Source organism: Quercus lobata, chromosome 12 (genome assembly GCF_001633185.2).
Source record: "Quercus lobata isolate SW786 chromosome 12, ValleyOak3.0 Primary Assembly, whole genome shotgun sequence".
Lineage (NCBI taxonomy): Eukaryota > Viridiplantae > Streptophyta > Magnoliopsida > Fagales > Fagaceae > Quercus > Quercus lobata.
This window is the reverse complement of record NC_044915.1, coordinates 42,172,205-42,197,625: the sequence shown is the minus strand read 5'-3', so window position 1 is coordinate 42,197,625 and position 25,421 is coordinate 42,172,205. Positions and strand designations below refer to the sequence as shown.

General features: G+C 32.9%; 2 protein-coding genes across 4 annotated transcripts; both read left to right on the top strand.

Annotated features, from left to right (window-relative positions):
* Positions 1-1,943: 1,943 nt before the first annotated feature.
* LOC115970953 lies at positions 1,944-8,588 on the top strand. 3 transcript variants are annotated; one of them, XM_031090594.1, is made up of 9 exons: positions 1,944-2,022; positions 2,113-2,657; positions 2,758-2,907; positions 3,054-3,212; positions 4,924-5,004; positions 6,004-6,132; positions 6,386-6,610; positions 6,703-7,208; positions 7,828-8,588. In XM_031090594.1, exons 2-9 carry the CDS (start codon positions 2,162-2,164, stop codon positions 8,437-8,439), a joined length of 2,358 nt encoding a protein of 785 aa, XP_030946454.1. In that variant the 5' UTR covers positions 1,944-2,022; positions 2,113-2,161; the 3' UTR covers positions 8,440-8,588. The 3 variants fall into 3 exon arrangements, with proteins under 3 accessions (XP_030946454.1, XP_030946455.1, XP_030946453.1); XM_031090595.1 differs by lacking the exon at positions 1,944-2,022 and having other exon boundaries at positions 2,032-2,657; positions 7,828-8,162; positions 8,286-8,588; XM_031090593.1 differs by lacking the exon at positions 1,944-2,022 and having other exon boundaries at positions 2,032-2,657.
* An 8,587-nt stretch (positions 8,589-17,175) lies between these two features.
* Positions 17,176-19,110, top strand: LOC115970085. The gene is made up of 3 exons (XM_031089757.1): positions 17,176-17,414; positions 17,536-17,757; positions 18,293-19,110. Exons 2-3 carry the CDS (start codon positions 17,746-17,748, stop codon positions 18,806-18,808), a joined length of 528 nt encoding a protein of 175 aa, XP_030945617.1. The 5' UTR covers positions 17,176-17,414; positions 17,536-17,745; the 3' UTR covers positions 18,809-19,110.
* Positions 19,111-25,421: the final 6,311 nt, after the last annotated feature.

The window sequence follows — 25,421 nt, the reverse complement described above, 5'->3', positions numbered from 1 at the left end:
CTGCGCTTTTTACTGTCTTCATAAATGGAAATAGGCTTCTTTTTTTTTTTTTTTTTTTTTTTTTTTTTTGAGAAAAAAATGGAAATAGGCTTAAGATTATAGAACCAGTACATATTGCCATTTTTTTTATAACTTCCACACAGATCCTATCTCTAGATCAAATTTATTTTCATTGGTCTTAAAGCATATGTCCTTCTCGAAAAAGTCTGCATTCCCCTACCCTACTCTTCTTCTTTAAAAAAGACAAGGTTAAATTCTATTGCTAAAGAGCTGTGACAAAGATTCATTGTGCTGTTTAATGTGAAACAGAAGATATAAGAGGGTTAGATCTAGCCCTAGCTTGACATAAACATTTAATCTATAATGAATCAGGAAAATAGAAAAAATGTCAATATATATTGGATTTTTGTTTTCGTTTACAATTTAATTAGGGTGTCAATATATAGGCTCCATAAAACCTAATTACAATGTAACAGTATTCTTAGATTGATCCTAACTAGTATACTACTCTAGAAAAGCTTTAATTTAGTTCAGAAAACCCTAAAAAACAATTAAAATAAGGACATAAAAACCTTAATTTTAAAATACAAAAAATATATAATAAAATAATTAAGTAGACAATAAAAATTTATCCTCATATATATATATATATATATATATATATATTCTATCTTACATAACTTACTCTACAATTTGGGGGGGGGGGGAACCTTTTTCGTCTGGTTTTTAACTTAAAACAAAGTAAAAGTACTTTAAATATTACAAATGTTTGGATAAATCGGCACAATCCAAATTCTTATCTTTGCGTTTTATTTGATTTGAAGCGATAACTAATAACCAGTTCATTTTTTTTCTTTTACAGTTTACATCCAAAAAATTAAGAGAAATGACATGTCTACAATATTTCTACAACATTTTTACAATAAATCCTAAGTGGTAGGTTGTTATTGGTTGTTATTGTTAGGGCAAAAAAGTAATTTTAGTATTAGTTTCAAATTTGAACCAATAACAACTAATCAACTGTGATTTGTTTTAAAAATATTTTAGACGTAGCATCTCTCAAAAATTAATGGACTTTGATATATATGTAAATGAAATCTCTGGACTTATCAGTCCTATCTTCACCACATTTTTGAATTTGATTAGATCTTCCATAATAGTCCTAACGATTTTCAAGTTAACATTATTTTTTTCTTATCCATTCAATCAACTCAAAATTCTCTTTAACCTTTTGAAAAACTTGTGAAATATTGCCTTCATCTCAAGCTCAACTTGCTGTGGCAAGACTTCATTTTTGTTCAACATCATCTTTACTCAATTAAAAAAGTTGGGTTCACATTCTAAGCATTATCCCCTTTACATTAATTTTGAATCTTTCAAGCATTTTGTTGTATCATTTTCAAGCTTATTTGAGACAACAGGATATAATTATTTTTAATGAAAAAAAGAAAAAAGAAAAAAAAAGGGCAATACCACTCACTAATGCTCATGCGGAATACTAGTAGCATCTTAAAAATTCAAGGAGCTTTGCATGCTTAAGCAAAGAAATCTTCAAGTCAAGGGTCCAACCTATTATTTGCAAGTTGGCCTTGGCCATATAAGCAAAACATTTTGCATGATTATCCTAATTCCTACTACCACAATAATTTGCACAACTTTGATCTTAACTTGCTTCTGTGGCGAGTTGTAAGTAATGAAAAAAAAAAGTAGATTTATGCGGGTCCATAATTCCACCATTCACAAATAATCTACGTATATGAACAAGTTATGACAAAATTGTAAATTATATAATTTAACAATTATAACTAAAATTGTACTTTCAAAATGCGCCTTGTGTATGTGGTTGTGTGCACTTCCGTGTGTGCAACAACAGTTTCCGTGCTTTATATTCCTATTAATTTTGGTGTGTTATTTGTCTTTTCTTGTTGAAGAAAAGGGGCAAGTTCTCTCACTCACTCTCTCCTCTCCCTTGTCATTATATATATAGCTCATAAGCTGATAACACATTTCCATTATTGCGAGGTACAAAATCCTGTGATCCTTTCTTAATTCTTATATCTAATATTATTCATGATTTGTTCCTAGTAGTAACAAAGAAATGGAAAAAGATAGGCAGGAAGTGGATCACGATGAGCTTGCTCTCAATTTGAACAAGAATACCATGACAGGTGATTGGGGGAAGGTTGTTGAGATGTATAAGCAACACACATTATCAGCCATTGAGGCCAGGATCAACACATCAGGGGACACGGCATTGCACGTAGCTGTTTCCATTGCGCCAGAAGAAAAGGTTCAACAGCTTGTACATGTAATTATCGGTGTTTCGGAGTTGGGTTTATGGACAAAAAACAATAAAGGGAATACCCCTTTGCATGTGGCAGCATCAACGGGGAGATTGAACATATGCATCCTCCTTGCTGCAAAACTTGATGAGTTTTTGGAGGTTAAAGATCCAGCGGTTCAAGAATTTTTTCGTAACAATGCTGGTGAGAGCCCTCTCTTCTTAGCCGCTTTTCATGGTAACAGACAAATCTTCCTTTATCTCCACTGGTTACTCTTGGAAGCCTCCGACACCAACCTCAAATCAATCGATCCTGCTTACAGAAGAAATGATGGTGAGACTGCCCTTCACAGTGCCATTATGTGGGAGTATTTCGGTAAGCATTTTGCTTAACTTCTTTTCATACTGCTATTACCTCTATATACTGAGTATTTTCTTATGCATTACTGACAGGTTTTAATTGTTATGATTGACAGATTCTGCGTTTGAGATACTTCAAATGGAACCTAGTCTTGCTTATGCTGTGAACGAGCAAGGAATCACCCCTTTGGATCTCCTAGCAAGTAAGCCTTCGGTCTTCAAAAGTGGTTCTCATATTGGATGGTGGAAGAGCATCATATATTATTGTAAGTATTACTCAATTGTCTAGATTCAAATCACAAACTCTCTTCAATTTTGGAGATCGAAGTTGTACCACATTACACGTACTTTTCCTTTGTTGTTATCCATTGTCCAACATCACCTATCGTTATCCTTTGTTGATGTGTGAAAGGTATATATGTTGAAGAGCTGGAGCACAAAACTGTTCGTAAAGAATTGGTTGATTTAGTCACTAAGGGGTCTTCCGTAGAAGACATTACTCACAAATTCCCAGAGAATTACCTAACATGTATTACGTTCTATCAAGTGCTATTGAAGATGGCTCAATCCGGTATGGAATGGAAAATTCTAAATTTACTGTTAAAATTGTGTGGTTAAATAATTAAATTTACTATATTCCAATGCTTTAAACTTTTGGGACAATCGTTAATTTAACAAAGTATCAGAGTATGAGATCCTGAGTTCGATCCTTATCTCCTTCACTCTACCTCTCATTTAAACTTTTGGGATAATCGGTAAATCCTACCAAGCTTCTGGGACAATCAGTAAATCCCATTATATCCTAATAGCTTAAATCTTTGAGACAATCAATAATATTTACTTTAATTAATCAAAAGTAAGTTATTGTAAAACCGGTGACAGAACATGAGATTAAGTCATTAGGGAAATGCAAGAATGTTCAGACCAATGCTAAGGGAATAAATTTTTCTAGTATCATTTAACTCTAGGTTTACAAGATTCATGAAGTTGCTTTTCCATTATTTTATTTCTGTTTTTCTTTTTTAAGAATCATGTCGGTGATTTTATTTTTTAATTTTAATTTTAATTTTATTTTTTTATTATTTTTTTTTTTTAAGAAGTAAGACAATAATATTGAGCACACAAAACTAAATACATAAGAAGCAAGGCATACCCTACAACTTAGAAAACAGAAACAGCAAGACTAGGACTTATAACACACCACATAATTTGCCGTAGCATCTTATAATTTTTTTAAAATTGCTTGTGTTGCTGTTGATGATGCCGAAAATATCACCAATAGGTCACACAGCACTCGCGACTCAAAGTGAACCTGCACAACAAAATAACCGAAGACCTTAAAGAGCACCGGTGTGATGCCGGCCAAATACTCTCCGAAGGTCAAGTTAGAATTATTCTCACAATTCTAGAGTGCTAGAGAGGGTAAATTATGCGTACCTTAATTTGCGAGGGTATTAGGGCTTTTATAGTAGTAGAAAGTCAACTTTTCCTTTTTGGTGTAGAAGTCTTTTCCATATGGGACTCTACTTCAAGTCTTTCCGAGCGTGGTGAGCAAGGTTTTTCCTTGTAGAGGAGATCTACTTTCAGTGTGCGTGTCTTCTAGAATCACCCTTGTGCTCGGATTTCCATATTGGGATTCTAGGGCGTTTTAGGCAATGAGCGATAGAGACCTTAGATCAAGGGCCCTTACTGTGTCCTTCAGCGATGGGCCTTCAATGAGCGTTGGATCATCTCTACATCGGCCCAACAATTCCAATCTGGCAGGCCCATTACCACAGGCCTGTCAGGCTTATATTTTATCCTCTTCAGCTGTATTATATTCGTACTCGTACCTGTACCTGTGTCCTTGTCCATGTCCAGGCATCCTAGCCCATAATACTTTGCCATGCATGAGAGCCCCTCTTTTTATAGTCTGATTCCAAGAATGTGCTACGGGTACTCTTTGCTTTTAAGACCTGGGGTAGTAGAAAGGTTTGGTTGTGGATTGCCTCCAACACTGTTTTGCTAACAAGTAGTCATTGAACGATTGAAGCTCACGAATACCTTCCATTTGCCTTTGGCCGACACAATACCTTCCATTCAGTGATATTGATGTCTCTAATTAATCATGTGCAAAAATCAAAAAAATTTAATTTATTTTCTAGCTTTACTACATAAATGAGTTAAACAGAATAATTAAAACTTCAACATATACAACAGAAGCCAAAATGCCCGCATGAAAATATTGTTGATTTATTTTTCTCTTCTTTAGGTTTGTAACGGAAGTGCTTTCCTTTTTCTAGTGATTGAAAGATGCAAAGGCCGGAATGAAGATGTAGAGAATCCCAACGCACAGAACGTTACTGGCCAATCAGAACGAAAAGGTAAGAAATTATGCATCAATTGTGGTAGGTCGTGTATTAGATATTTTAATTTCATTTGAAACCATGGTTATTTTACAAAGATAGTAAAAAAAGAATACATAATAAGTTATGATTGATTGAGTATAAAATGAAATACAAAAACTGGGATAGAGATTTGTATTCCTTTTGATATTATACATTTCTTAATACAAATCCTCTATCTCATTTTTTGTGTTGAAATTGTTAGAAAAATTTCAAAATCAATTGGGTTTTGGATTTAATATGGGTAGTTGGTCCGGTCCATCTATTAAAATTTTGAGTTGAATGCTTTACTAACCTTCAAATGTTGCTAATGCAACAAGTTCCAATTAATTCAAGTGATAAAAAATTTCGTCTTCAAATAAGAGATCTAAGGTTTGAAATCCTCCTACATAAAAAATGAAAATTTGATTGGTGTCTTATCTTGATGATAAGAGTAATTATCATAAAATGGACAGCTGAACACCATAAATTGAAATTTTAACCTAAAAAATGGTAGGCCAAAATATTATTTTGGCTTCTATGTCTTGCTAGCATGTAGTCCTCCCTTCCCATATACACCAAGTTATTACAATGAGATATCCCTTGAGATTAGCTTCAAGATGCTAACAAGAAGTTTTGAACGTAATATTTTGTAGATATCATAAAGAGTTAGGAACTACTATCCACTCTCTTCATTCATTCTTGGGATACGTAAAAAAAGAATAAAAAGCTAAATGCAAAATGAATATTGTCTATGTAAATTTACATGGTTATAGTAGTTATTAATGGAATTATACATAGAGTGTCATTGATATGGGAGTTTTTTTTTTTTTTTGGTTGAGAAGATGGCTTTCGGGGTTGCTCGGGCAAAATAAGGAGCATTTTTTATTTTACAAAGACGGATGTGAATGTATGTTATTTTCATATTACTAAAAATAAATTTAAGAAAAAAAATCTTGTTATTTGCACATTATGATGAATTATTTTTGTTTGGCACAGAAACAGAATCTCAAGCTCCGAGATTAGTTACGAAGCATGAATTTCTACGGAGACATTATGCGGACTGTTTTAACATTTTCCGTCTTTTGTACACAATATTCATCCGGGTTATTCTGGGTTTTGGATATGGTATGTCACTGTATTAGACTTCAACCTACTTTTAACACCCCCCACCCCAACACAACACATACCACAAAAAAGTATCATTATTTTCTATATAAAAGAACATATAATTATTTATAATAATTTTATTAATGTGATTTCAATTACATTCATCATCATGATCGTGTCAATTTGTTAGCTTTTTAAGTAAATATATACCTAATTAACATATTTGCCTTTTTGTAATATATATATTATATTTAATGATCATAACAATCAGAGGGTATAAGGAGGATAAAACAGAAGCATGTATATTCTGTTCAAATCATGAAAATTCTTGTGAAAAGTACAAAAGGTAAAGAAGCTAACTTCGATTTCACAAGTGGGTCGAATCCTGGGCAAACTATCAACCGGCCGGAAACTTGGGGGAGACTACCATCACAAACAGACAGTCCCAGTGCTCTCCCTTCCGAAACTGAATTAGAAGAGAAAAAGAATATTAGAGGTGTGAAAGTACATTAGCTATATATGAAATCAATTGATTTGAGTTATAGATAGAGAAATCTCAATTATAATTAATCCTTTTGTTAAAAGCAGGAAAGGAGGAAACGCCAAAAATGGAAAAGACAGAGACACCCTTACTTATTTTACTGCCAGAGAAAAGGAAAATGAGTGAAACCGCAAAGATAGAGGTACCCATTTTGGTTGCGGCAAAAGATGGTATCACGAAAATGGTCGATCAAATACTTCAAAACTTTCCAATTGACACTAATGACAAAAGCAAAGAAAAGACAGAGACAGTCATATTGCTCGCAGCAAGAAATGGTATTACGGAGATGGTTGAGTACATACTCAAAGAGTTTCCAGTGGCCATTAATTACATGAACAAAGATAAAAATATTGTTCTTTTGGCCGCTGAAAGCAGGCAAACACATGTATTACAGTATCTGCTCGAGCAAGAGTTTGTGAAATGTAAACTAATTCATGAAGTGGATGCGAATGAAAACAACGCATTGCATCTGGCAGCCCAGATAGGAAAGCAAAAGCCTTGGCTAATTCCTGGAGCCGCATTGCAAATGCAGTGGGAAATCAAGTGGTATGAGGTATGAACTCAAAATCAGCTTTGTCCTCAATTTTTATCACACAATGTAATTACAACACATCGTAACAAATGCCACCACCTGCAAGCACTTTTCACATCTTTTTAGCAATCACCTAACATTGTATATAGTAATTACTGCGTACGGGTGTGCACAAAATCCTCTCTTTAAAAAATTCCCTCATCTCTTATATACTTTTCATTAAAAAATTGAAAATATGTATATAAATTTTTATTTTTCACGGTTTAACGTTAATCAATAAACTCTTTCTCCCTCTCTAAATTTAATTTCTTCTTATGTTGCCACACATAAACTTTTGAAAACCCATATTTTTCTATTCCATTCATTCTGTTATATATTTTTTAATTGAATTTAAATTCTATAAGGATTCTTTATTTAATTTCCTATATTTACACCCTCCATTAAAATTTTAATATGTTTTATTTTATTTAAATGGTAGATTAGATAATTTAATATATAAACACATTCATAATAATGGTTATTAATAACTACCATAATTACTAAATTCTACATTTACGAAAAAAAAAAGGTAATATTTTATAAAAATTTCTTATGCATGAGTTAGTGATTCTTATTTGTATATATATATTAATGCATGCAGTTTGTAAAAGACAACATGCCGCAACACTTCTGCTATCAAGTCAACAAGGAAGGCATGACCCCAAAAGAAATCTTCAACGAAACTCACGAGGAATTAGTAAAAAGTGGAGGTGAGTGGCTAAACAAAACCTCTGAATCTTGCTCAGTTGTGGCTGCTCTCATTGCAACCGTTGCCTTTGCCTCATCGACCACTATCCCGGGCAGCATCAATGAAACAAACGGGACACCAAACCTTGAAAGCCACTCGATGCTCACCATCTTTGCTATCTCCTCACTCGTTGCTCTTTGCTTCTCCATCACTGCTTTGTTCTCGTTTCTTGCCATCCTCACTTCTCGGTATGAACAAAAAGATTTTCGTAGAGACTTGCCAAAGAAACTTCTACTTGGCTTAACTTCTCTCCTTGTATCAATTACATCAATGTTGATTTCTTTTTGTGCTGGACATTACTTTATGCTTAGGAATAAATTGAAAGACAAGGCCTTTCCAGTATATGCAATGACATGCCTGCCGATAGTCTTCTTTGCCATACAACAGTTACCGCTCTACGTTGATATTGTATGGGCTATTTTCAAGAAGGTGCCTCGATCAAGCAATAAGGCTGTTTCTCTCTAGGAGTTTCTTCTCTACATTATAGAAACTTGTTATTTTTGAATATTTGTACTTCTTCCATCAATCGAGATTGATGGTGTGCTTAACGATTGAAATAAGTTGTTTTCTATTTTAAATTAATATGGGACGCATTGTTTTGCTATTTTAAATTAATTTGGGATAAGATATGTGTGTTTTTTTTTTTTTTTTTTTGGGCTTATGAGTTCAATAATGGAATAATTTTAGTTTCTCGAAAAAAAAATTAATTGAATAGTTTAAGTATTTTATGTTGAATCTCTCTCTCTCTCTCTCTCTCTCTCTCTCTCCTTAAGCAATTATTTAGTATTTTGAAGGTATAGTAAATCAATGATTGGTACTCCTTCCTCTCATATAATAGTGAATTCTATTAATTTTTTGTTATTGATAATTTCAATAGTTACAAGAAGGGAAAGAGGTTTGAACTCTGAATGTTTTCGTTGAAAATGTCAAGAAATGCCAACCAATATGTACGTTTTTAGACCCCTTAAACACAAACAGATTAACCTAGTTATTTAGCCAAGTGATTAACTTAGGTAAATTATACAAATCTAGGTTAACACAAATAAATCATATCATTGAAACAGTGCGGAAAATAAAGAACACAACGATATGATAACCCAGGAAAACTAAATCGGTAAAAAACCTGGGGATGATTTAACCTAGCTATCCTCAAGATAAAACAAATCCACTATGAAAGAATTGAAGTTTTACAATAGCGACTTAGACCACTAACATCCTGTTGCTACCTTGAGTAGAAAACTTACTACCATGACTACGTGACAGCTCCGAGTCCATGAACTACTTCTTTCTTGGATTCACAGCAACCACAAGTACTCCCACTTGTGTTTTCTTTAAGCTCTTTTATGCAGCAATTGAAACGATCACCAAGTTCTTGACATCAATCTTGATCTTGATAACCCTAAGTATGTATGAAGGCAAACACCTCTAGATCTCACAAAAGATTCATACACACAGCATAAACAACAACAATAAAACGTGGCTAGGGTTTTTCCTTTTATAATTAAGGCAAAACATAAAACCCTACACATCATATGGGCTTCGGTTGAGTTGGAAAAATCTGCAGAAAAACAATCTGCATGAACTTTGATCAATTGAGTCTAATTTTTGATCGATCGAGCCTTGTAGAAAGTGAACAGTAATTTTCTGCAATTACTCAATTCCAACTTCACATAAACATACTTTGAGTAGTCTTAATCTAGACTCTAAGTTTTGATCATGGTTTGCCAACATTACATTTTGAAGTTCTAAAACATTTAGATCCTAAATCCTTAGAACCTAATAAACTCCCCATTTGGCAATTCGTGACAAAACACATAATAAAACAAAATGCTCAAAGTTACAAAAATAGCCCATTACAATATAATTGCCCAACCAAAAACAATTCAACCTAACTATTATCTATCAGTTGCAAGTGTAGAAAGCAGTATGACTGAATCAACCTGTATATTTTTGAAACACTTTAACAAACACATAAACGCATGTGTGGAAAATACAAGTAAAAATAAATAAATTCTTGATTTCACATAACATAAAATAAAAGACATATATCATGAATAACCTCATAAATATAAATCAATAGCCAATGTAGCATAATGTGAAACAAGAAACAGAAACAAGAACATAATGTCTCCCCTTATCATATACAACTCATAAAAAATAAAGACATCAAAATAAATACATCATGAGCCAAAAAAATCAAGTACAATGTGAAGCACTTTGATACAATCTAAAGCTCCAAAAAAAAAAAAGACTCCCCCTATCTCCATCCATATGTACTCCCCCTTTTTGTGATGAATTGCCAAAGGGCAATTAAGACTCATCATCAAAAGGAGGTGGTGGAGGTGACCGTCTAAAGCTCGCCAAATCTGCACGCAAAGCCTGAAGCTCCATGAGCACGTCCACCAAAAGCTAACCATAAGCCACTTGAACGGTCATAATTGTGTCCAACATACGATGAATGCTAGAATCATCTGAAGTAGAAGGTGGAGGAGAAGCAGCAGCAGTCAGATCAACATACTCATCAGCAGTCGAATCACCTGAAGAAGGAGGAGGAAGAGGTGTAACACCCGAAGAAGACTCAACTCTAGGGCGTTTAGAGCTACCGAAGGAGTAATGACATACTTTTCACCTCGTATCCAACTCTTCACAAACTGAGTGTTGGAATCATTGGAGTGGACAGAGAGGTTCGAGTAGAACTCTCTAATTAAGGTAGTCGGAGGAGGATGGTCTATATCCATCGAAGGCAACCAGCCCCTACGCTCAAAATTTCTCATAATTTCCGGGTCAAGCTCATCTTAAACAACTTTTCTCTTAGCCTACACAGATCTAAGAATGTTCAACTTCTCATACGTCTCCTGGTTTTTCTCATTGAGAAACCTCTCACTATCAAAAGCTGGAGTAGAAAAGGAGGTGGATGTCCTATGGGCTCTAGTCTTCCTAACCATGATGCTAAGGAAAGGGAAGGATAGATAGAAAAAAGACAAAAGAAAAAAAAAAAAAAAAAAACCCCAGGGCAGATTGCATCAAACATGGTTAGAGCACAAAAAAATAGAAAAGAAGATCTATATGATGCATGAACAAAATAACCACATGATGCATGCTCTAATGCATTTGAGAATAGTCCAATTATGCTTTAAAAAACATAGAATTGGCTTGATCATAGAGTTTTAGAACAAAAACCCAAACTTTGAAAAACCCAATTACAAAAATCCCAACAAATTGATCAATTTATCATTACACAAGTTAGATAACAGTAAATAATAACATAATTAATCAATTACTCAAGCCAATTTCATCAAATTATTCTCAATTGAACAAAATCCCCAAATTCGGTGAGTTTCAAGCCCTAGGATTTTCAATTCTTCCCAAATCACAAAATTGATCAAATTAAACTATGAGGAACATGTTTACATCATCCAATAACAAAATGTTCCAATAACAAAATCCCATATACCGATAACTGTTGTATGGCAAAGAAGACTATCGATAGGCATGTCGCTGCATATAGTTTAATTCTTAAGCATAAACTATGTTCCTTATAGTTTAATTCGATGCTCACCATCTTTGCCGTGTCCTCACTCATTGTCTTGTGCTTCTCCATCACTGCCTTGTTCTCAATTCTTGCCATCCTCACTTCTCGATATGAATAGAAAGATTTTCGTAGAGACTTGCCAAAGAAACTTCTGCTTGGCGTAACTTCTCTCCTCATATCCATTACATCAATGTTGATTTCTTTTTGTGCTGGACATTACTTTATGCTTAAGAATAAACTGAAAGACAAGGCCTTTCTAGTATATGTAGCGACATGCCTGTTGATAGTCTTCTTTGCCATACAACAGTTACCGCTCTACATTGATATTGTATGGGCTATTTACAAGAAGGTGCCTCGATCAAGCTTTAAGGCTGTTTCCCTCTAGGGGTTTCTTCTACATTTAGAAACCTTTTATCTTTGAATGTTTGTACTTTTTCTTTCAATTGAGAATGATGGTATGCTTTAAGATTGAAGTAAGTTGTTTGCTAATTAAAATTAATATGGGATGTATTGTTTTTTTAAGTGTTTTGTGCACCTATTTGTGTTTCAATTGTACTTAGAGATTTTAACCTTTTGAAAGTATTGGGCTTTTAACTTATGAGTTCAGTAATTGAATATAGTTTAAGTATTTTATGTTGAATATATATCTCTCATTCCAAAATAAGGCAGGATCCACCATTGATGTTGGAATAGTCCTTCAATTATCATGAATCATGATTTGTACAAAATGAATCTCTCAAATTCTATAATTACATGCTTATTTTTAGCCAAACCAAAGGTTCTCCTCTTGTAATTATTTAATTTTTTGAAGGAACAATCAAAAGATAGGTACTCTCTTAAACTCTAAATATCTCCATTCAAGTGAGTTCTAGTTAGCTCAACTAGTAAAGTCTCTTATGGTTGAATAAGAGATCTAAGATTTAATTCCTGCTATACACACAATTTTCGTAAAAGATAAATCATGCGGTCACAAAACATTGTAACAAATAATCAATTTGTATTGATTTGTATATATGTGAGTATAATCTTCTGTATTAATCTTTACAATGAAAGAGTACAATAAACTCTTCTAATTCGATCTCCAAGAAACTTTACGATCTGAAGGGGCTTTGAAGCTTGATCTTGAATCGTGCTTTGATGTCTCGAAGTTGAATGATTAGTTGAACGTTCTTGATTTGATGCAAGGGCCCTTGGCTTAATCTCAAATTGAATCAAAAGAGAGAATCCCCACTTTAACTCGAAGAAGTAGGAATTAGCCTTGAATAAGAGAAAATATTATATTTTATCGAATTTTCTTGTTCATTGCACTGGTTAACATATATATTAAACTAGAAAAAATTCAAATTTGTTTTTGTAAAAAAGAAAAAAGGATTTGATTCATTAAAAAAGAAACCAGATCTATTTTTGTGTAAATAATAAAAAAAAAGTTTTGTAAATAAAATCAGATCTGTTTTTATATAAAGAAAGAACAAGGTTTTTGTTAAAAAATATCAGTTCTATTTTGGAGCAAAGTTAAAAATGGTGATTTTTATTAAGAAAAATCAAATTTGTTTTGTGAATAGGAAAATCTAGATTTGTAGAGAAAAAAAAAAATCAGATCTATTTTTTATGAATTAAATAAGAAAAATAATTTTCTAGAAGAGGAACTACACTCATGAAATAAATCTATGTTACATGTATTAATCAAAAATTATCTCAACTTTAACTTCTTCTTTTAAATTTCAAAATCTGTTAGTTTGTGACAAAGAAAATTTTCTTAAAAAAATCATATCTATATTTAATGAAAATACAGATTAGTTTTGTGTGGTTTTTTTAATAATCAAATCTATAGTTAATGAAAATACAAATCAGTTTTTAATTTAGAAAATCAGATCTGAAAAATCCAGATAAGTTTTTAGTTTAAAAGATCTTTGTTAATTAGCAGATTTTTGAGATTCAAGAGAAAGATTACAACAAAAATATACCAAGAACATGTTTTGAGAAAGGTTCAAACAACACATGGCAATAACATCAGAAATAATAAAAACACCTATGCATCATCAAGTAGAATTAATAGAAAGTGATAGTTTTTAGACCCCTTAAACAATTGATTAAACCTAGGTAATTAGCCAAGTTGTTACTTAGTCCAATTAAACAAGTCTAGGTTATCACAATATAAAAGATCAAATCATGCAAAATAACGGAAAATAAATAACACAAGATATGATCACCCAGGAAACCAAACCGGTAAAAACCTGGGGAGGATTTGACCTAGCTATCCTCAAGGTAAACTTGAATCCACTATCTTGAAAGAATCAAAGTTCATACAATAAGACTTACAAACCCCCACGCTCGACTTCTTATTACTACCAACTAGTAGAACTTACTGACACGACCACGTCCAAGCTCCGAATCCACGGTCTCCTTCTTTCTTGGATTCACCACCAGATACAAGCACACCAGCTTGTGTTTTCTTTAAGCTTCAATGGCAGCAACTGAATTGATCATCAAGGCGTAGATAAATCTTCTCATTGAAAACCCTAAGTTTGTGTAAAGGAAAACTCCTCTAGATCTCACAAGAGATTTACACAAACCGCAAATATGAGCTCTACTAAAACCTAGTTAGGGTTTGTCTTTTATACTTAGGACAAATAAAAAACCCTAAAAATGTTTTAAAACACTTAGGGCTGAGTTAGACGAATCTGCAGAAAAACAAATATATATATATATATATATATACCAAAAATAAGGCAGATCCACCATTGGTGTTGGAATAGCCCTTCAATTATCATGAATCATTATTTGTTAAAAAATTAATCTCTCAATTTCTATAATTACATGCTTATTTTTAGCCAAACCAAACAAAGTTATTGCTTGGTTCTCCTCGAGTAATTATTTAATATTTTGAAGGTACAATCAAATGGTAGGTATTTTGAAAATATCAATAGATGTCAACTAATGAGTTTCAATTAACTTAACTGATAAGTATTTTACCGTTGAATAAGAAAAAAAAGATGTCAATTAATTGAACTATAAGACTCTTGATATCCTGCCTTGTTATTTGAAAATTGTGGTTATGACTTAATCTTTTAATCACCAAAGCCCATTTAAATTTCTTAAAACTTAAGAAATTGAAATTTTCCATACAAAAATTATATTAAAAACTAATAAATCACTTAATATTTTGACAATACAGTTTTATGTAAAATACCTAATATAATTAGCAATAAGAAATAGGTTCCTCATGACTTGAAATAAAGAGAGTATATTTCACCTTTAAGATTTTTTATTTTATTTTTTGTTAATTTTATTTTTTTAGATATACAGAGTTTTTCAGATGCTCTAAAGATCGATTTAGGGAATGCTTTTTAAAACATTTTAGGGAAAATAAAAAATAACTAATTTTTAAACAATTTTTTATATTTTCCACGTTATATCTAGAGGAGTTTCATTGCTTCAAACGCATATAAGAAAATAAAAGAACTACTGTGCAGATGCTCTTGCCCGTCTAGGATCCAAGCTTCCCTCTGATTTTTTGTATTTCTCTTCCCCTCCCCCCTATTTGTTTAACGTTTATGTTTCGGACCTCTATGGCCTCTATCATTCCAGGCTTTGCCCTGGCCCAGTTGTATCTTCTTCTCTTTTTTAGTTTAATGCATTCTCCAGTTTACCAAAAAAAAAAAAAAAAAAAAAAAGGCATTAGCTTAGCTTTCCGTTGCAGCTCACCACCGACCTATTTACTCAGAAAATTTTCAATTTAACAGTACCTAATCTAATGGTGATCTTTCAGTTTCACAAACGGTAGCAAATGAATGAATCATTCAAATTTCACATCCTCCTCCTCATCCTCCTATTATCGATTCTTTTTGCAACGCGCTCTAATGGAGAATCATCGACGTGCGTGACGGTCTACAAAGAAGGCGGCGCTCCCCCGGTCTTTCAATCCCCAAAATGCCCCCGCTGGACTCTCTCAAATTACGGTTCCACCGTCACCATCATCACCACCACAACCTCAAGCACCTCTCCTTGCCAATCGGCGATACTTCAAGCTCGCCGAAAGTCCCAAGAGGATCGCATCCTCTGTGCCCTCGATATTCGCATCCTTTTTCCTGGTCTCTCTCTCTGGGTTTTTGTTGTTAATTGCATTAATACCATTCTATTTAGCATATATTGCAGAAACACCCCTGAGTACTTCCATTTTGTTTCCTTTTCGGCCAATTTTGGTTTCTTGCTCCGAATTTTCAATTGCTAAAGTTTTTTTTGAGAGTTTAATTAAAGCTACAAGAAATAGAATGGCTTGGAGTTAGACATTATGTTTATTGTGGATATAGTTAGATTTTGAATTTATAAAAATGTACGTTAAATTTTAATTGTTTAATGGAAGTAGTTGATTAAATCAATTAAATACCACATAGGGGTGTGATTAGAAATATTGAAAATTGTTAAAGCAATGGTTAAGTGATTAAGTCTGTTTGGTATAAGCTTTTAGCTCTTAGCTTTTATGAATAGCATTTTAAAACCTCACTTTTTCCTGTATTTTCTCGCTCTTTCAAAATTTTTCAAGATACAAGTACCCTTTAACACACTTTTAGCAAAAAGTTTTCAACAAAATGCTATATAAGCTGTTACTAAACAGACTCTAAATATATTATTTCTTATCACCTTAATTTGGGACCATAGGTAATTTAGTAATCTTGATGGATAACGTTACAGACAAGATAATTGGTAATTTTCACAACAGTTAAGTTGACAAGTTTTTACTGGTTAACATCTAGACCAATCACTGATATCACTTTTTAAATTATTATTAACAATTTGCTACATCAGTGATTATGAAGTTTTGTGCAACTCTAGACTTGTTGGATCTTGATTCTTGAGTTCCAACCTTACCTTCATTCTTCCTTCCCAATTAAGAGTTGAAAATTCCACATGTTGGGCCCTCACTTAACTTATTAAGGGAGACTCTAGTCCATTCGTGAGGAAGAGTGTTATATTAATGATTAGGTAAATTTACCTTTCTTATCAATTTAAGTTTTTGGGACTAGTGGTAATTTATCAAAAATGAAAGAAATTTAGGTGTGTTTTACTGTTTCATTTATTGTAGTTGGCTTTTGTAATGTAATGAATTTGATGTTGGAGCAAGCAAAATGGGGTTAAAGAGGTTACAGTTGGAATCATGGCTGTGTTTGATGGTCATGATGGTGCCGAAGCTAGTGACATGGCTCCAAAGCTTTTATTGGAGTATTTCATTTTACACACTTATTTCCTTCTGGATGCAACATATTTTTCAGTCACATCTGTTTTGGTACAGTGCTCTTATATTGTTAATGGTATTGCCTACATGTTATCTCACCATATACTTTTAATTGACAGGATATTGTTCATATGTACTTCAAATAATGAGAAGGCATTCCTAGGTCAAAGTATTCATTGCCAGTGAATTTTCAATAATTCTCTTCGCTTTGAATTTTTAGAAGAAGCATTGTTGAGGCATAGATTTTTAATTGACGGGATATTTTTTATATGTACTTCTAATTTGTGAATGCTTTCCTTGGTTTAAGTATTCATGGAAAGTGAGTTTCGATGATTCTCTTCACTTAGAAATTTTAAAGGAAGCATTATTGAGGGCAATCCATGATATTGATGCTAAATTTTCTATGGCAAGTTCTATTTGATTTTTCTTGGCTTGTTTTAGAATTGTTGTGCATTATTCCCTTCTTTTTGCTCGTGTTGGCATTCGTTCACTTAAGCAATGATGGAAGCATCTCACAAACAGTGAAAAATATTTGAATTCGTACTTCGTCCATAATTAACCCCATTGTGACTTCCAAAAGAGCTTGTAATGAAGTCTTATTAACTTACATTTCTTGCTGCCAGGAGGCTTGTAGCTCAATGGTATTGTCCAGTTTTCTCCTTGCGAAGAACCTAGGTTTGAATTTTTATTTGACTGGGCATTAAAAAAACTTACATTTCTTACTTTTTTATCACCTAACATCATTAGTTTAATAATTATTGAAATTCTGATTTAGCATTCTCTGAATTATTATCAGTCGTGGTGTTATATCTGCACCAGAGGTGACAGATTGTACTCATTAGCTGATAGCACAGTGAACATTGCCTTTGAACAAGTCTGGATAATATGACAGCTGTTGTGGCTCCTTTGGGATCTATTGTTTTTTCTGAAGATTTTCTCAGGGAAAGTTGTGTTGGAGAGGGAGACAGAGATTTCCCAGCAAGTAGTTGACCACATAAGTTCAGTTATGAACACTCAGGTGACTCTCTCTGCTTTTAAACTTTCCAAAAGATTATTGATTGCATAAGTTTTGAAACCAGAAGTTCAGTTTGCTGGGTTCACAGATTTTAGCTATGGTTTATGAGATAACCAACACAGAGTTGGTTCAAAATTTATCATTTCTATTCATGATTTTTAGTGGTATTAACTTTTACTTCAATGCAATTGTATCAAAACCAAATACTGATAGCGAGATTTCTATCCTCACAAAGAGGAACTAACTCCTATCATTACTAATTTGAAACCTTAAAAACCTAATCTACAGCTTCTTACTATCCTCGTCTGATGCTGCATATTTATTTAAACTCAAACTTCACCTGTTGCTGCATAATTAAATTCATCATTTGCTGCTGCATAAATTTTAATGGATCTGTTGCAAGCCTTATCCTTATTTTTACTTTTGTTGTCTGAATTTCAGACATAACGGTACTTTGGTATAAAATTTTACTCCATCAAATTTATAATCAACAATCAAACTCTCTCTAATCTCTCTATGTGTATATATTTTAATGCAGTTTGTTAAAAATAACCTGCTGCAACACTACTGGTATCAACACAACAAGGAATGCAAGACCCCGGAAGAAATCTTCAATGAAACCCACATGGACCTCGTCAGGGAGGGAGGCAAGTGGCTGAAAAGCACTTCAAACTCCTGCTCTGTTGTGACTGCACTCATCACTACTGTTGTCTTTCTGGCGTCAACCACTGTTCCTGGTGGTATCAATGATAGTAGTGGCATGCCAATCCTTGTAAAACATCTAGCGTTCACCTTATTTTCTATTTCCTCACTTGTTGCTCTGTGCTTTTCTATCATTGCCTTGTTCTTGTTCCTCACCATCCTCACCTCCCAATACCAACAGAAAGATTTCCGTGGCTATGTGCCGAGAAAACTTCTGCTTGGCCTAACATTGCTCTTTGTTTCCACTGGGTCAATGTTGATTTCTTTCTGTGCTGGACAATTCTTCTTGCTAAAAAGTAAACTGAAAGATATGGCGCTTCCTGTATATACGATGATATGCAGCTGCCGATAATCCTTTTATCCATAGCACAGTTTCCACCCTACTTCCAACTTTTAAAGGTTACTTTCAAGAAGGTCCCTCCACCGGGCTTTAAGTTAAGGTGGTTTCTCTCTTGGGTGTTTCGTCTACATTCTACAACTTTGTGTTGGATTGGTGATTTCACTTTTTCTATTGTTCGAGTACTATGTTTTCTTCATGGTGAGAATTCTTTAATGTACCTTAAGGATTTGTCTCATACATAATTAATTATGTTGAGAATTCTTTTAGTTGTAGGACTAAATTTGCCCATGAAAAAAGATAAATTTGATAATTACAACAAACTGATAACATATGTCTTAAGTTTCTTTCCTTATCTAATGATTACTTTATTTTATTTTCTATTAAGAAGTGTTTTCATTATCTAAGTGATAACACATGCATTTTTTGCATCATGATTAAACACTAAGGAATTCTTTATCCCGAAACCATCCATTACGCTATTGAAAATATTCCAAAAGCTCATTCACCCTCATTCGGTGAAATCTTCATAGTTGTATTTTATTGGGCAAACCAAGACGAACAAAAAAATTTAAAATTTTTGTTGGCTAAAGGTTTTTAACTACTTGATAAAATACATAAAATGCAATAATAAAAAATCTTATATTAAAAAGTCAATTTGGGGAGCATGGCCCCTTTGGTCCACACCTAGGTTGCTCTCGTTTCACGTTGTTCAAAAGACAAAAGAAACTTTCCATCTTTGAGATTTACGGTAACGTTGATTACCCTTTAAAGTTTCAAATTTTGCTACCCTAACATTACGTTGCATTTGGATTTGCTCCCTTCCATCCATCTCCATTGATGAGGTGTCTATTAAGTGCCATCTCAACTAGCCACGTGTATTAATTAATCCAACCGAGTAATACCATGTCAATTACTTATGCCACATCACTTAAATAATCTATTAAAAAAAAAACCCTTTTAAAACTTAAAATAATTCTCTAAATGTAAGAGGCCTAAATATAAAATAAAATGATTCAAAGCATAAAAACTACACCATTTTGATGAGTTGAGGTGGCACTTAATGGCCACCTTATTAACAGTTAAAGGAATTGATTAAAATTTTTAAACTTAGAGAGTAAAATCAAAATTACTTTAAACTTTAAGGTTGTGATTTGTAAATTAGTCTTGTTAGGGAAAAAAAAGAAAAAAAGAAAAAAATACTCAAAGCCTCAAAGGCTATACCAGTTTGTCCACGTCGTCTTTGTTTCCACAAATACTCCTTTCGCAAGAATTCGCACGGTTTTTCTTCCCCCTCCCACCCCCAAAACTTTTCTTGTTCTTTGAGATTATCGATCTGAAATTGGGACATGGGAATTTTATCTTTCTAACAACAAGTGAACATTACTAACCAAAAAGAAAATGGCTGCTGTAAATTAGGGTAACGGGAGAATAAAGATATTTCTACATTACTTATGTGGGTTTAGAAAAAGAAAAGTTCAATGTGCAAAACTGGTAGGAATACTGCAATTTTATAATTAACATGTAACATTCATGTAACTTAAAATTTTAGGGTGAACCTTAATGAGAATTTAACATTGTACATAACGTGAAAAAACATGTAATTCTGAATATTTACTACAATGAGTTTTAGTTAATTTAATTGATAAAATATTTTATCATAAATTAAGAAATCTAGATAGAATCTTGTTCCATCCAAAAATAATAATAATCAATTAATATTTCCTAGCCTAATGATAAAGAATGATCATCATAAAGTAGACACATATTAATATCTGAACACACACACACACACCAAAATTTTGTGATTGATTCAATATTGGACGTGGAACACATAACTTAATTGGGGTCCTAAGTCTTACGAGAACTGTCTTGGAGGATAGTTAATTTTTTTTAATGATTAGAAATACTTACATAATATATATGCGTGACCTTGGCAATTCATACCCATGCCCCCCCTCTCTCCAACCACATGGTGCATGCCTCGGAGATATTACATGGTCATGGTCATGGTAGTAAGTTTCCTACTCGAGGTAGCAATATGATGTTAGTGGTCTAAGTCACTATTGTGTAAACTTTAATTCTTTCATAGTGAATCTGTTTTACTTTAAGGATAATTAGGTTAAATCCTCCCTAGGTTTTTTACCGGTTTGGTTTTCCTACGTTATCATATTGTTGTGTTATTTATTTTCCACACTTTACAATAATATGATATATTTGTGTTAATCTAGATCTGATAATTTGACTAAGTAATCACTTGGTTAATTAACTAGGTTAATCTGGTTGTGTTTTAAGGGGTCTAAAAACGTATAGACTAGTTTTTCAAATATGTGTTTCACACCAAAACAACATCGTTTCTCAATAAAATAAACGTTGCTGTTTTGATCGGGAAAACTAGCTATAATTTTATTAAGACGGAGTCATTTTAAAACACTGTCATCTGAACTTATCGTCTCCCTTAAGATATCAGAATTCTATTGATGACATGTTAATCACGTGTGTAATTAGAGAATAACTGTTCCCAATCTTTGCACATCTATAGTTGGGTAATTAGATTAATCTATTTGTGAATTTGATATGTTAATAACATTTTCACAACAATTTTACAACAAATCTTAAGTGGCAGGTTATTATTGTTGGGGCAAAAAAGTAATCTTAGTGTTATGTTCAAATTTGAACCTATGACAACTAACCACCTGTGATTTGTTGTGAAAATATTGCAAAAATATTGTGGACGTAGCATCTTTCAAATTATATATGTATGTAATGGTGTACATCAAGGTTAGTTAGAGTTGCTAATCATTTTTTCATTCTCTCACAAATCTCTCCTTTTTCTCTCTCGCTTTTCCTTTTCCGCCCCATTGTTCAAACTCTGATTTTTCAAGCAATCTTTCAGGTTCAAATAAGCAAATGTAACTGAAAATGTATAGAAAATAGATTTAAATCAACCGAAATTTCTAGACCTCTAGCATCAGGAAGAGAGAACATTCTCTGAGCAGAGAAGAGCCTTCGAATCACCAGCATGGCTTAATAGAATTTTACCATATACCAAAAGAATAACAGTGGCAATAGATCCTTCAAAAGCCTCTTTTCTCTGGAACCCTCGTGTAATTATAGAATGACCCAAAAACAAGTTAAAAAAAGGGCACTGCTTTTGAAAATGCAATGAACCAGAAAGGACAAAGAATCTCGCTTTGGAAAACTATAAATCAATATATAGCAATGATTGCTCTTGATTGACAGCGCTTCTTTCAAGATTCCCAGTTGCGTTGATCGGTCCGAAATTACAGGTAGACACTCCAAATTTGTGAAAGCATCAACAAATTAATAAGTTGAAAACTCAAAAACTACGAAGTGTAATGCACCTCTACAGCCACAAGAAAGCCACTACTTCACACAAAATTTAAATTTAAATTATGAGTTTAAATTGGGTGAAGATACAGTATTTTTACCAAATTTAATTATTCCAAATTCTGACTTCACCAGAAGGAGACACCGCTGAGAATGGTCTTCATGACTTCATCTTCATTATGCTCTTGAATTCAATGTATTGAATACAGTTTGACGGGTAAAATAATACAGCAAACGTTTTGGAGCCATTTCACTAGCTTCATCAGCAACATGGCCATCAAAATTATATGTTGAGATTAACAAGTAATGGATATATCAAGATTGCATGTTATTATACTATCATCCTGATGATTTGTTCCTTCTTAAAGTCTGGAAAATTTGCAATAAAATATGTTGGTAGAGTACTTATATTATGTGCATTAAGGTAGAGGACACTGTTGGGAGACAGATGCCGTCACTAAACAGGTATTTATCTCCATTTTTTTTTTTTTTTTTTGGTTGTAAGAATCTGCCCAGGGTAAAAGTTATAGTATACTTGGGAATTCGCTAAGATATTCATTTGGCGAAAATACGATTAATTAAGCTGAGAATTCTTTTAGTACTTGTAGGCCTAAATTTGCCAATAAAAGAATTTAAATTTTATTACAACAAAGTGATAGCGTATGTCTTGTCGTAATTAAGTTGCTTTTCATTATCTAATGATTATTTTATTTTATTTTCTATTTTGAAGTATTTTCCTTTTTAAACACCAAAATCCATGAACACTAATGCATTTTTTGCATCATGGTTAGACACCAAGGAATTCTTTATCCCGAAACCATCCATTACGCTATATTGAAATCACAGTCCAAAAGCTCATTCACCCTCATTCAGTGAAATCTGTGAACAAAACAACAAATCCCAAAAGGATAAATAGGCTAAAGCCTAAGAATGTCCAAAATAATTGGAGTACGAGACAAACGAGGGATAAATCAGAATCATAAACATCTTCAATTAATGATACATTTCTATCAACTTAAAATATAATATGTAGTAAAGCTTTAAGTTGGAGGTTAGAGAAGTAGGAGACAGGCTTCGGCTTTAGTCCAGGCTGGATGAACAGTAGATTCTTTGGCTTTGATTGCTAGATTTTTTTTTGGGAATCCTAGAAGCTGCGTGTTTTTGAGAGATAGTAAGGCAGTCCCAAGCAACCAAATGAGACTGGGAGAACTTTTTTATTTGAATAGCCAGATTGATATTGATCAAGAGGATTTGAGTTCTTGATGGACCAAGTTCTTCCTAAGCCACCCGATTTGGTCACAAATTATATGTACCTGCATAAAGAATACATTTTGTGCACTCTTTTCTATCCACTCCAGGATTAAGAATCTGGATAAAGAATCATTTCAATGTTAGTAGTTAAACTTATTTTTAATTAAACTTTCATTAATAAGTGTGAGTTTTATAAATTAAATAAAATCGTGGTAAATGCATATATGTGGGGGATTTCTTGAAGTTAAGTATGGTATTTTATGAATGCAAGAGTTTAGAAATAAATATCTTGAGGGTTAGTGGTGGCACATATATAGTATATATAATCCATGCATCTGTTAATTTCAAAGCAAGAGTGAACCATTGACATAAGGCACAAACCATATAGAAGAAACAAAACACCCACTGCTTCAACTGGAGCATGTGAGTTGTTAGGGTCATATTTTATATGTAATTGACTAATTTTTTGACAAAACGTACTTTAATTGTAATTAGGTAGATCTAAGTTGGATTTAATATATTAAGAATTATGTTATTGAAACATATCAAGTGTTAGTATTAAAGACATGAAAATTGATCCAAGAAATAAGTGAAAAAAAAATTGTTCTATTAAAGCTTGACAAATAGCTGCTATTGAGATTAAATGAGAAACTTGACACAAGCTCGATCTATCAAGAATTACGACTTCAGAATTCCAAATTTGTAATTCGGCCTAAGTTAATATATTTATTTAGAGTTTCTTTTCTCACAAGTCACAACTTTAGACATATATAAGGTTTATTTTTAAAAGCTGTCACACACGTATTGATGTTTATTGCAATGAAAATGCTAGGATCACATAATTGTACACAACTTTGGTCACAACTTGCCACGTGGCTAAAACTAGTAAGGAGTATATAATTTTTCTTTAAGATGTCTAGTAGCTCATGGTTGGACTTTTCACTTTCCAGCCTAACATACTTTTATTAAAGCTTCTAGGGTTTTTTTTATATTTATTTCACCCCCCCCCCTAAACAAAAAAGAAAAAAAAGAAAAGCCATATGCTTTGTAAATCCAGATTAATATAAAAAATGGGGGAAAAAAAAAATCAACCTCCACTGCAATGCAAGTTGACAATTCAGTAACTCATAGAGGGCTTGCGAAAGCTAAATTCATCAAATATTCATTGTCTGACTCTACTCTACTCTCTTTCCATTCAAATTGACCACTATTTAAATAACATGTAATCCACTTCACGTTTGATGGTGAATCTGTCTCAAATATTTACATTTAGATAGGTACGTGCTTTTCAACTTAATTAAGTATCGATCATTGCTCCTCACCCTGCAATTTTAAGCTACATGCATGTATTCCACGTTACATCTGAATTAGAAAAATGAATTCCTTCCCGTGTTGCACATTGAACTTTTCTTTATCTAAATTAGGGTAGTGGGGAAGTTTCTTTAGGAAAAGAAAGACGAAAGTAATGTGCTATGCCAATACCGACACAAGCAAAGTAGAAGTATATATCCTTCCCTTATCTTAAACTCACAGCAATCATTATCTTTTTTGTTAGTAGTGTTCACTCTTTCTTTGGTTCTTTTCTTCCTTGTTCCGAAAACTTCACTTTTGGAGAAGTTAGTTCTTAGGGAAAAAAAAATTAAAAAGAAAACTGCTGTAAAATAAAGGAAATAGCAAGACAATACTATATATATATATATATATATATATAAAGATTATATATGAACTTCTTCAAGTGATCATCCACTACCACATAAAACATAATTGTTATTTTTCATTTGGAGAATTCGAGATATGGACACTATGTTTCTATTTTTATATTTTAATTCACTTTAGGAGAAATAACAATTGATTATTGACCAAAATTGATTCTTGAAAGACAATTTTATATTTCATTCTAACCAGATGGTTTGCTTTAAAAGGAGTCGGTGAATATATTTTTGTGTAATTTCTAGATTTATTACAAACGTAAAAGAAAGTTAATGGAAAATTTCAAAAGTTAGGGGGGCCATGGCCTCCCTTGGCA

What these genes read in the sequence shown, in the direction of transcription:
- LOC115970953 (XM_031090593.1), top strand. Translation starts at nt 2,099, where the DNA reads ATGGAAAAAGATAGGCAGGAAGTGGATCACGATGAGCTTGCTCTCAAT. An exon ending in CATTATGTGGGAGTATTTCG is followed by an intron (nt 2,658 to 2,757) that starts GTAAGCATTTTG and finishes TATGATTGACAG; the next exon opens with ATTCTGCGTTTGAGATACTT. An exon ending in GGGAAATCAAGTGGTATGAG is followed by an intron (nt 7,209 to 7,827) that starts GTATGAACTCAA and finishes TAATGCATGCAG; the next exon opens with TTTGTAAAAGACAACATGCC.